Here is a 13,732-nt window from a genome sequence, read left to right on the forward strand (position 1 = left end):
GACGGCAGGGCGTGTTCCTCTTGAGCGTCATACTTTGAAGTTTTGCAGTTGCAGCAGGTACTCTATTCCATCGTTTCCAGAAACGATCTGCCAGTTGCTGCTGGAGCCTGAATTGTTTAATGGGAGAGTACCATCTGCAAACTGTCTTGATCTACTGAGGATCGTCCCAGAGTCTTCCTCAGACATTGCTTGGTGGAGCCACGAGACATATCTTTGAAAATCCTTTGTTATATATATGATCTGAGCGGTAGCCATCTTGTAAAATAAGTAGTGGAATAAAACTGTCACGTAAGGTATACGGTGACGTATTTCCCATCTATTCACAACATTTACTTTGGTGCCAAAACCTGGGAAGTAGCATCTTTATCCATTCATCTCGAATCCCCAACAACAGTGTAATTTATGGTACTAGTAAGTCTTACCTTAGGCGATGGCATAACCGAGTATGTGTTCATGATTCTGTCTGGGAATTCTTCTTTGATCTTTGAGATCAGTAATGTTCCCATCCCAGATCCAGTTCCACCACCAAGGGAATGTGTCAGCTGGAAACCTTGTATACAATCGCAGCTCTCACATTCTTTGCGGACGATATCAAGGACTGCTTCCACCAACTCTGCTCCTTCTGTGTAGTGGCCTTTCGCCCAGTTGTTGCCAGCTCCACTCTGTCCAAAAATAAAATTGTCTGGGCGGAATAGCTGGCCATAAGCTCCACAACGTACAGCGTCCATAGTACCAGGCTCCAGGTCGAGAAGGATGGCACGAGGGACGTACTTTCCACCTGAAGAGGATGAAGCTCTTGCAACACTATGTATTTGAAACTACAGTAGACTATATACAAAATTGGGAATAGGGAAATCATTTTTTCCAGTTTTGGATAGATTATTCACTAAATGAAGTATGACAGGACAAAGTGATCTGAGTACTCCAACTTTGCAAAATAGTTCTTGTGACCCAAAATATTCTAAATGCCATCATCAATGCTCAGCTATATGATCCATGTGTATTTCATTGCACCTTGCAGTTGACAAATGTTCCTAGATCATACTGGATGTATGTCGCAATGTCAGTGTTAGGCAAAGTGTTCTATGTGCTATCGGCTGCCATCAGCCTCTCTCGTTTTGAGATTCTGTGATGGTGAAAATACAGGCTTAAATATGAAGTTTCTCTCTTTTAATGCTGTGGTAGTTCATGTATTGTGTTTGTATATTATCTTCAAAGCTTTGGGGTCATGAATTACTAGGGATAATCCTGGAGTCATTCTCTACAAATGAAACTAGAGTGAGACTGCAACTTTGGAATCCTTTCTGGTGCTGAAGCCAGAAATCAGTGTGAACAATCAAGCAAAGCACATCATCTCCGTATAGACCATGGAGGCCCTTGTAAGGTAAAAGCATCCACCATCCCTAACCTCGTCACTTGGAGGGGAAGAGCGGTTAGCTCTACACCCGGATACTTTGCCCCCAGGAATTAACCTGGAACTCATTCTTGGTATAGGCTGAATTATCCTCAAGGTCACCTCCGGAAGTGGACATCTAGTTTCCTACATTTTGACTTCTTTGATGGAGAATTGAACCACGTCCTTGCGGGTCAACCGAGCATGCCTTACCGCCTCGAACAGGCAGCACCTTAGTGAAACAAGGGTCTTTGAATGAATCAAAAAAGGAGGATATATGAACAATGCCCTATTTTTTGAGTGAAGAAGTTTCTTTTGGAACTTCTGGGAGTACTTCATGGTGGCTTTTAAGAGAGAAAAGGTCTAAAATGTCGTCAATATTGAGTGCTTATTGATGAGATTTTGTAAGTGAAAAGATCCTATATCTTAGAATTCTGTCTGGGTGCCATATTGATAAGTTGCGAGTTAGTGAGGCTAAGATTTCTTTTAAACTCTTATCAGTCTCTCTGTTTATTGATTATGAAGATGAGGACATGACTTCATGGATTTTCATCATTTCCTTAGGTTTTCTACATTTTTCAGTAATTTATTTCAAATGTCCGAAAAATGTTTGTACATCAACAAAAACAACAACAATCCATGCTTCCCTTAAGGTGCATTCACACCAAGATGTTTCTATTGTATTTGTTAATGAACAGTTATTGAGCAATGTTCATGAACATTTTTGCATGTTAATAAACAGAAAAGCATGTTAATTAACTTTCCAAGCATGTTGTTAAACAAAATTTCTTGAACTTTTGTCAATGAAACTTTTCACTAACATTTTGTGTTTTAGTTAACATTCTGGTTCGCACATGCGCATGGATGCAATTAGAGCACGCAGATTCATAGAGCAGAACACGATTTCGTATTTCTTCTAAAAATTGACTTATCACATTGCAAGCGAATGTACTAGTACGCAGTACCTTTAATTCTGTACGATATTTTAGCTGTGTTATAATGTAGTTTAATTTTCAGTTTTGCTTCTTGCTGAATAACCTAACCTCCCATAATCGCTCGTATATCAAAATACTATCCTAACTTGGTAGGTTAAATAAAGATTTTCTTTACTTCGTACCGTTACCAATCCCTCGATATTGTTGTATAAACCTTCAAACACCCCAGACAACTGAAATTACTTTTTTTGATACTCTAGACAAGTACAGGGTCATTCACCTAAAATGTTACATGGAAATAACGTCTAAACCATTGAAGGTTTCGGTATTCTGTATTCATATTCGTAAATGATACCCAGGGGCTTGTAAAATAACATGCTACTTATTATCATGGGGTGATTAATAACCGAGATATTGACACTAACTCCATATTTTTATATGGAATGGCACAAATTCATGCAGCTGGCCTAAAAAGGTTCAAGTGTGTACAAGTTCAAATACGCAAGTATTTTCAAAATCGGACAGTTACTTTTTGAGTTATCAATAAAAACCTTATTTGGGCTTTTGCATACCGCATAAGACAGTGTGGGGTCGGCCAAGGACATATTGGCACGCAAGCCATTTTCTGGCATTGATTCCAGCCACAAAACGGATATCAGGCATGTACTTTTAACTATCGTACACATTATGTGATGTGCCGTAATGTACCCGGGGTGTACAATGTTATTGTACGACTGGCGAACACACAATGGGGAAGGGAGATTAGTTTTTTGTTTTGTAATCCATGTGTAACATGTCAGTGTCATAATTTCCCCTCTCGAGATATTCTGTTCCCGTGTCCACGCCCTTAGGATCATTTCCAGTGAAGTCTACCTCGGACATTCATTTGCTTTCCTACGAGCTCTTCGGATGTCCTGTGTTATGTTTCTCAATTCATGCAGTAGTATGTACTGAACACTCAAACCAGTGGTAATCCTTGCTTTCGTTATGTTGCTTTGAAGTCAAAGTAATTATTTTATTCTTTTTAAAACATCAACCCTCCCATCCTGTCATAAGTTCGCCTGTCAATCACACGTGTACGATATGCCTACATGCCTGGTATCCATTCTGTGGCTGGAATCAGACCCAGGAAACTGCTTGCGTGTCAATATGTCTCTGCCGAACTCTACGCCGTCTGGTGAGGCATGAAAAACCACGCGTGCTGTTATTGATATCTCAAAAAGTAACTGTCCGATTTTGAAACTACTTACATATTTAAAGTTTTATGCAGTTGAACTTTTAGGCCAGCTGTACAAATTTGTGCTGCTCCATTTAAAAATATGGATTTAGAATCAATATCTTGGTTTTTAATCGAATATGAAATCAGAATACCGATATCTCTAATGGTTTAGCCATTATGAGCGTGGAGCACGTTAGATTAATAACCCTGTAGAATTGAAATGTCACTAGTTGCTAGGAATCTTTAAAGTTATAGCCTGTCTATAAAGAAGTAGCCTGTCAGTAGTAGAAGCAGCTTTCCGATAAATGTGTGTGTCATTACTTGCAATTTCAGACCGAATTACTGTTCACAAGAACTGGAAGTCTTGTGGTGGCATTCAAGAGATTTTTGAAGCCTGCTGCATCACAAATTGCAAGTTCTGACGTAAGTGTTCTTTCCAAACTTAAAATGCTACTCTCCTTTCCAGGTTTTTTTTTTTTTTTTTTTTTTTGCCACTCATCGTGTCTGTTCTTTTCTCTAATCGTACTCACTAAAATAATGAAAACTGAACCTGTAAGTATTTTCTTCTTCCTGGCACTATGAATTGTAATCTCACAAACAGCTATTTTGGCGTGGACACAATGTTTAAGGTTTGTTAACAAAAGTTAATGTGGAGAAATGATTTCATTAACTTTGTTCATTAATTTTGATGTGGAATAACCATTACTCTGTATGCTTGAAGAGAAAATCCTCGATCAGTGTTCGCAAGATCATTTTTTCCATTTTCCTCTAGAAAAATCTTTTTAGCGCTTACCTAGATCACTTTGCTCTGCCATCTTTTAAATTATTTTAGTTTGACAAAAGTAGGAAAATATTTTTCTTTGACAATTATAAATTATACTATACAATGAAAATTAGAAAAATTCCAGGAATGCATTATCTTCACATTGGCAATGCTTAGTCATAGAAAGTTGGGAACGAAGACGGGATAAACAAACACAGGTTAGTGAGGGAGCCGAAAGCAAGAGTAGGATAAAACACATGGAGGACAAATTTCTCATTTTCACACCCTGCCAACATCATAGAACTCTCCTCATCCAATTCTTCATTTTTTTTTTTTTTTTTTTTTTTACAGGAGCTGATTAGTTGTGTTTCCTTGTATTCAGTGTAACTTTAACAAGTCCATCTTTCCAATACTAATCAATATATTTGTCTTAAGAGAAATACAGTTACGTTCTAAATACTACGCATTTTGCCCTGATATGGGACATCACTCGCTATAAGAGTACTAGGTAAAAATATCCAAAATATTTAAAAGAACACATAAGTACAGTATATGAAAACGTGTATATGTACACTATTAAAAAACCCTTGGTCAATAAACTTCCAAATAACTTTGAGATCTAATTGTATTTAAATCAAAAGTCTAAAGAAAACATCAGCCTCGATATAACAGATAATATGTAGGGGTTTTAAAAAATGCAGTAGAAATGCCAAGTTGAGACCACAGTTAAAAGGGACCTGTTTTTCATTAAAAGCATTGCATCCTTAGAATTAGATATTGGTTTACATGTATTACCAAAAACAGGAGGCTCTTTGATATTTTGATATTTTATTTCTTACATTTCCTATAGCTAGAGGAACTCTCAATTGTAGTGAAAATTCTCAAAAACCATTTAAAAGAACAGAAGACTACTCAGAACATTAAGAATGTATTAAGTTGAAAGCCGGTTCAACCTAGTTTCTATGACAGTGAATAGAAGGAAGCACTTATTTATAGCACCCTGGAGCTTTCCAATACTACTTTTGAAAAATGGTCCCCATGACCCAAAGTGACTAATAAGGACGGCAATTCGTGGAGGTACTTTCAATAATTTATGTCTCACCAATAATAAACCACATTTATTCCATTATAATTGTTTATTACAATGAAGGTTTTGTGTCAGAAGCGTAGTGAATATGAAGGGGTTGCACCAGCAGGGGAAAAGAAAGAAAATAAAGGCTCCTCTTTCTCCCACTCCCCAACAAGAAATTATATGCAACCTATCAGCAACACAAATTTAACTATAGCAGATATTTTAATATAATCTATATCCATTGAATATAAGATATATAAAGGACTTCCTATAAAAACAAAACTAATTTAATATTAGATTTTTAAAGTTCAACATTTTGTAAGGATTGAAATACAACGTAAATAAACGTATGTTTTTTAAAAGTTTTAAAACTTTACTGCACTCTTATTCGAAACTAAAATTGGACCATGCAGTATACTTTCTGGGATGCACAGTCACTTGATTTCATTGTTACCCATGGATGACGCATTCAGTGCTGAAGATGCCGAGTTCAGCGAGTGTCTTAGGGTCAAACTTGCACAGAACTACCTACGAATTTTAAGTTTCCAAAAACGTTAGTTTTGTGGATGAAACAGCAACAGGAATACTTAGGTCTAATATTTGGTATTATGGTACTGATTTTACCCATTTATTTAACAACAACTTGGCTCAGACATTTGTGAGAGCGTGTCATTTGTTATGGGAGAGAGCTGCACTTTGACTCAACACAGTAAATCATTTGCAGGCAGATGTAACCATCCGATAATATTCTCCATACATACTACGTACGTACATACATAATCATTATAGACTTATGCCTTTCAGCGTTCAGTCTGCAAGCCTCTGAGAATTTACTAAACGTCGCCACAATCCTCGATTTGCAACTAGTGTTGTGGCCTCATTTAGTTCCATACCTCTTATCTTTAAATCATTAGAAACCGAGTCTAAACATCGTCTTCTTGGTCTACCTCTACTTCTCTTACCCTCCATAGCAGAGTCCGTTATTCTCCTAGGTAACCTATCCTCCTCCATTCGCCTCACATGACCCCACCACCGAAGCCGGTTTATGCGTACAGCTTCATCCATCGAGTTCATTCCTAAATTATCCTTTATCTCCCCATTCCGAGTACCCTCCTGTCATTGTTCCCACCTGTTTGTACCAGCAATCATTTTCGGCCCGTTATACAAATATATTACCATGTCACCTTTCCCGCACAGAGTGGCATTCGGGTAAAATTATTTACTTTATCTTGGGAAGTCTGTGGGCCCTCCATCCCCGGTCCCACCTGCATTACACGCCCTAACGTTACACCACTGTTCCGTGCATAGTTCCGATCAAGAACGACTTTAACATTCTGAAGAACAATGTTGAAAATGACTTTCAGGAAGATATCCCTCAATAAATAGGGGAAAGAGGGCCGGGGGGGGGGGGGGGGTTTGACCAATTCTGTGTCCAATGGAGTACACTAATAAATTATTTATTGGACATTGCCAAATCATGCGCTGTTACTCTAAATAGCATCACAAGAAAATTGAAGTTTAATATTACCGTATGACATCAGAGCTGGATAATTTGGGTGGATGTCTTACCGGATGCTTGATTGTAGTAAACATTTATTCGCTCCAGCTGCAGGTCCGAGGTTCCAACGTACGTCCCTGTGGCATCTATCCCATGTTCTCCAGATATTACTTCCCAGAACTGCAACAAAGAAATGGATCCCGATTATTAAAGGACTGAATAAATATACAGACATTTTTCCATAAAACCTTAACTAGGCGAGACATACTACTGGTTTATTCCTCTGTTTAAAGAAGGTAAGAGGGCTAAGCATACTTCATTATTACTGTTGAGTTCTCTTTTCATCTAGAATATGTCTTTCTTATAGTAACTTTATCCCTGGCTAAAAATATGTGTACCAGACTTCCTTCAAAAATTTGAAAATTTTACGAAGAAGCATAAATAGAAAATCTGTCTTAAAAAGGAAAGGTCCAAAGAGTGCACCCAGACAGATTTCAAAGTAAAACGGCGTAATAGAGAGCACCACGTGTGCCATAAATGGGAAACGGGGTGGCCTAGGGAGCAGTGTTAAGCGAACATCGAACTAGAAGTCAAGTAGGGATGACAAATGTTAGTGCTCAACTGTAAAAGCATTGTAAACAAAGGAATCGAATTAAGTAATTTAATAGATATATACTTACCAGATATTGTAATTGGAGTTTAATCATGGGTGAGAAATGATATAATGGATGCAGAAATATTCTCACGGAACTGAGCCATTCATCCCGTCATGCTCCACATTAGCTGGAATACAATATTTTTTTCCTATTGGTTGTAAGGGATGCGCTCTTATTTGGCTTCTTTCCGTTAAGGATGGGGGGAAGGATTGGGAAGGACATTTGCCTAAGTCTATTATTAAGATACCGTCTCTGCATTTGCATGGTGGTGAAAATGGGAAACTGAAGAAAATTATTTTCAGGACGGCCAGCATGGGATTCGAATCTACAACTTCCTGAGTCCAACGCACAGAAATAATCCACACCTACGAGGTCACATCACAGCACTTATTTACTTCCTCACTATGTATTCCTATTAAGAGTACGTTGAGTTGTTGCTAATTTATGGAGAAAGTACGGTCGAATTCAATCAACACTGATCTGTATTTAGGGCAGTCGCCCAGGTGGCAGATTCCGTGTCTTTTTCCTAGCCTTTTCTTAAACGATTTCAAAGAAATCAGAAATTTATTGAAAATCTCCCTTGGTAAGTTATTCCAGTCCCACTCCCCTTCCTATAAATGAATATTTCCCCCAATTTGTCATTTTGAATTCCAACTTTATCTTCAAATTGTGATCTTTCCTACTTTTAAAGACGCCACTCAAACTTATTCATCTACTAATGTCATTCCACGCCATCTCTCTACCGACTTGTCGGAACATACCACTTAGTCGAGCAGCTCGTGTTCTTTCTCCCAATTATTCCCATCCCAAGCTATGCAACTTAAGATCTTTTGCCCCTATTTTTCACCATATGTTTTGAACCTGCGTGTATTTGGAAATAGCGGAAGTGTGAAGTGTTGAATGTGAGGAAAGGTACATTAAGGACGACAAACACCCAGGCCCCAGGCCAGGGATATTAATCATTTACAATTAAAAACACCTGACCCGGCCGGGAATCGAACCCGGAGCCGCCGGGTGACAGGCGAACGCGGAGGCGGCACACTAAACCATTAGGCCTATTGAAGACCGACACAGATATTAACTTCAGATTTCGAACGGCCATACGTAAGTAATATTCCTTTAGCGAGCGTCTACTATGTTGTATTTGTGGCTCAGCAGATTAAGGGCCGGTGACAAGTTGTCCAAATGCTAGTAATTCAGTGGTTCGATTCCAAACTTTTGCATGTTTTTTTTTCTCTGACGAGGAAATGGTCACCCATTTTAACGGGCACACAATGTTTATGGACACCTACCAGGTCTCATCCCAGCACGTATTCATTCTCCCACGATATATTCCAGTGACGACTATGTTGATAATTTGCTCATTTACGGGGGAAAAAAGGCAGAACGCAGTCCAGTCGCAACGTCTATCACAAGTGTTTTCCTGACAGGACTACCGATACGTTGCGGAAACTTTAACGAAGATTACGGTCAACTGGCACGCTTTGAAGGGTAACTTCCTTTAGAGATGCTCCTATGACGTCTGGGAAAAACCAAGAGGCTTTTTTCGACTCTGCCCATGGTAACCCTCATACTAGTACTCCAACAACAGACTAACATAATCCGGTCATCAGTCATGCGAACAATGCATAACAATACAGTTTACCTATACCATCTGCAGTTACACCAATAGATTCAAGGACGTGATTTCGATGCTAGAGTAACTTATCGTCAATGGGCATTACGCAGCGTGACCTATAATGCAGCCTTTTTGTCAAGAGTCCTGTTTTTTGGGCGAATCACGATTTGACAACAATGGCGTCGTGATCGACTAATATGCACTATTGGAGCGCGGATAATCCCCATTGGGTAAGACAGGGCCCATTTCAAGTGCAGTGGGGAAAAATATCTGATATAGGATCTTTGTTGACTATGTCATTGGACCATATTTCTTCGACGGATATCTAACGGGAGGACGCTATCTTAATTTTCTTCAAAAGGATTTCCCACAGTTGCTGGAGAACCTGCCACGGCGCGAGCCATTACGGATCTGGTTTCAACAGAACGGGGATCCACCTCATGGATCAGTAGTCGCCCGGAACCAACTTCATCCTTCATATCCAAATAAATGGATACGAAGGTGGGGGGGGACTCTTTCACTGGCCCGGCAGATCACCAGATCTAACGCCACTTCTTCCTGTGGGGTCACTTAAATCTGGTAGTATATGAACAGAAGCCTGAGGATCCTGGACACCTCCGGTAACTGATCGACGGATGCCAAGCTGTTACACCGGACATGTTTCAACCTGTAATAATGCCTTTAAAACGTCTTGCTGAAATCAGCATAAACTAAGGTGGTCAGCATTTCGAACACTTGTTACACTGAATATGAAGAGAACCATACTTCCTACCTACAGACCATGTAGTCGAACCTGGCTACGTAACATCGTATCAAAACGGTCCTTTTCAGGACCAAGTAAAGATTCACTCCTTGGAACAGGATGACGTGTGCCCATATTACAGTCACTATAAACGGGGTTAATCGAAAAATAAAATCACGCTGTACCAGCCTGTGAATCGAACCTACTACCAGACACCTTGGCTATTACAATAGCAGTTTTGGGTGATTTAGCACACGTTAGCTACCGCGAGCCGTGGTGCATGGCTAGCACGTTGTAATCCTTAAACATGTCTTCTATAAACGTAATATACTGTTATTCGCAGCTGCCGCTAATGATTTCTACCATATTCGCGAGCATTATATGACATAATTGAACTAAGGCCATAAAGGAGCAGGTATTTAAGTTTTTCGAATGACTTATCCGCGTCAGTAGAGTTGCCTTCCTCCGAAAAATAAGGGGCTGGTGAACCACCCGCCCGATTTCGACAGGAAGGATATTTAAATTTGATGTATTTCTTGTAAACATAATTATATTTATGAATTCCTCTTAAGTTCATTGCATTGGTACAGTTCATTGCATTTTTATTATTAGGGTCAAGTCTTGTAAAATGGCCATATTTCGTTCTTTCAAATCTACCGCCTTCCTATCTGGTGAGGAACCCGACAGCGCGTGTTAAAAGCATTGCCATACTGGTTCGGCTTCCGTTGAGTTGTCTGCTATTGTCATATGTTTGTTTTGTGCTTTTCTACAAGAGAATATATAACATCCACATTCGAAAGGTAATTTTCATGAAACTCTGCAAACTCTGTTGTAATAGATCCGAACACGCAACACGCGTTTTATTTTTGACATAGCTAGATATGTTAAAACACTTGTGAAAAGCCAAAAATTAATGACGGAACGTACATTGTTCCACTCCAGTGAGCAGATTAACAGGAAGCTACATACTTCCCCTTATTCTCCGAAGACATATCAAGATACGTGCGAACATGTTCAAGCAGTTGGTACAGATACGTACTCTACATAACAGATGCAAAAAAACCAAGAAGCGGGAAATAGAAGCGCCGTGCATGATAGGCTACCGGTAATTCACAGCAGCTCAGCGGAGATACATGTGCACCTTTCGGGGATTTTCAGTGTACGGCAAACTGATCAGGGGTAGAGACCAGACTCGCGAACAAAATTTGCTGATTCGATCCTGGGAGAGATAGGTAAAAATTTTTCTCTCCGTGTGATGTTGAGATAATTGAAACATATGCGATGCACAACGTCAAGCGGACAAAATTATTATTATTATTATTATTATTATTATTATTATTATTATTATTATTATTATTAATTACATCGCATTTGAGAAATATACCGGTGGTAATGCTCACAGTAGAGAGCTAATAAAAACAACAACAACAACAACAATAGTACTACAAGGAGTTCCATAGAAAGAAGATATTACAAGAAATACTACGGTTTAACATTCTAAATTCGGTATCACATTCACACACAACTTAAGTATTTCCAGTGTTTAACACTGCAGCTTACAATACAAAAGGTAGAGATTACTACTAGCTTAACATTACAAGATCTCGGCTTTAGAAACCATCCGTTGGAGATTTGGTTAGTTGCATGACAGCACAAGAGAACATTGATCACACTAAAAATCTCGTTGCATGACAGCACAAGAGAACATTGATCACACTAAAAATCTCGTTTATATCAAGAAGTGACCAGGTCACAACATAATACATTTTCTAAAATGTTTGACCGTAATATTACTTCAGAACAGTTTCATAACTGAAAATAAAATTTTGTTAACGCTCTTCTGTCCTCTGTACAATGCCCACAACTACAGCATCGTAATCTGTAGGCATCTGCCCCTATATTAGGGCAGGCATGCCACTATGCCGATTTTCTTTTTATTACAACGTCGACCGTATCCATACAATACAACAAATAACTTACCGACATCCTTGCTGAATTCATTCAAAATTCAGAACTTATCTATAAGAGAAAATTGAGGAGATAATTTATCTCATCTGTGGCAACCAGGAGTAGCAATAAAGAGTATTTCCATTAAGTAGGAAGACTAGTTGACAGAACATTACTTTGTCTTGTTCCTCGTACAGTGGCCTTTTAGCTCATTAGGAGTCCGTGCGGGAATAACGTCATTAATATCTGAACATACAGTTACACGAATTTTGTTTGCATGGGAATATTCTAAAGATTGTTCACTCATCCAGTAAACGAAAACCATAGTGTGTGGCGAGATAATTCTATATTTCAAGATGTTTTGCTCTAGAAAAACACCAACTTTCCGAACACACAAGGGTGTTATTAGAGTAGTTAGAATTACTTAAATTACTATTACACGAGAAGAATCTTACAAACGTGTTATTACAATTTCCATAATCATCATCTAGCCTACTAAAGGCAATGCCCTGTCGCTGTGGCTATATCTGACTTCTGCTAGATATGAACCACGTGCCAGTTTATCGACGGAGTTCCTGATGAGCGACATTATCGTCCCCTGGGTCTCTTTCCCAGTACTTTATCTTCGATTATGGTTTGAAGAAGAGTCATGTCTCAGTACGCGTTCAAGGAACTGTTTTCCTCTTCCTAATCGTATTAATAAACATCGATACTCCTACCTTCTTTTTAAACTAGGTCAATTGCTTTGTATCCATCTAACTTATTTTTGTAATTCTTCTCCGGAATCTTATTTCTGCAGCCTCAATTGTTGTTTCTTCCAGTTTCCCTTATGTCTGGATTTCACCTCCATACATCACACTCCAGACAAAGGTCTTGAGAGATCATTTTCTGATCTCCAAACTGAGATGGTTATTCGGCAGTAAGTTTTATTTCGGAAGGCCTGTTTGGCACCATCATTTTCTAGATTTCCGAAAGGGATCTGTTATCAGAGGTAATTACGCTACGCAAATAGAATTCTGTGATTTTTTCTATAGATGTGTTATTTAAATTTTAAGTTTTCTAGCTCTAAGATTCTTTGTCTACTATCATGAATTTTATTTTTTAATTATTTATTTTTAGTTAACATTTTTTCTAAGCATTTGTTGGATGTTCTTAGAATCTTACTCATATATATTTCAGAATTAGCTAAGATAGCAATAGCATCTGCGAAGCGGATACTGTGCACCTGAATACCATTGAAATTCACCCCTTTAGTATGGCCTTTCACTTCTCTAACTGCATTTTCTACGAGCAGGTTATGGATATATGGTGACTACTCTAAATTTTTGCTTCTCTTGTACTACCATTAATATTAACTTCCAGATATATATACACAGAATAAGGCGTCTGTCTTTCCAGCTAAGTCCCATATCCCCTATTAATTGAAGAAGTGATTCCACTACATCAGCAAAGGATTTTTCCAAATAAATAAATGTTACGTAAGTTCTGTTGACTTCTTTCTTTCCTTCCAAAATTTGACGTAATGTTCTTATAGCCGCCCTAATTTTTTTCCTTTCACTTTTTCGCCAAGTGGATCACTCGGCGACTTCACGTATTTGGGACTTCTGCGGAGAAAATTTACGTTTGCGCGTTTAGAGACGAAAGTCCCAAGGCAATGATCACGATATAAATAGTAAGTTTTAGTAGTTTGACAGGCTGCGGAAGCTTCAACTCCTAAGAACACACGAAATATTTTTCAGGTCAGGTGTATACTTACGGAGTAGTTTATCATTTGAACAGTATTTGCAATACATATTGCTTGCGGACCCTCAGTGTGTAGAGATATGCTTTCCTCAATTTCAAAAAGCAAGTTTGCAGGTGCTTTTTACAATTGGGTTTACGTCGCACCG

At 38.6% G+C, this 13,732-nt stretch overlaps 1 protein-coding gene across 1 annotated transcript in view; it reads right to left on the reverse strand.

Annotated features, from left to right (window-relative positions):
- The window catches only part of LOC136876328 (tubulin beta-2 chain), a 66,422-nt gene that overhangs the window by 41,350 nt on the left and 11,340 nt on the right, over positions 1 to 13,732 (reverse strand). The window contains exons 2-3 of the mRNA XM_067150178.2: positions 6,952 to 7,060; positions 423 to 778 (exon numbers count right to left, since the gene is read on the reverse strand). Coding sequence (XP_067006279.2) covers positions 423 to 778; positions 6,952 to 7,060 — 465 coding nt within the window. The remainder of the gene's footprint in view (positions 1 to 422; positions 779 to 6,951; positions 7,061 to 13,732) is intronic.

The sequence above is a fragment of the Anabrus simplex genome, chromosome 6 (genome assembly GCF_040414725.1).
Source record: "Anabrus simplex isolate iqAnaSimp1 chromosome 6, ASM4041472v1, whole genome shotgun sequence".
NCBI classification, from domain to species: domain Eukaryota; kingdom Metazoa; phylum Arthropoda; class Insecta; order Orthoptera; family Tettigoniidae; genus Anabrus; species Anabrus simplex.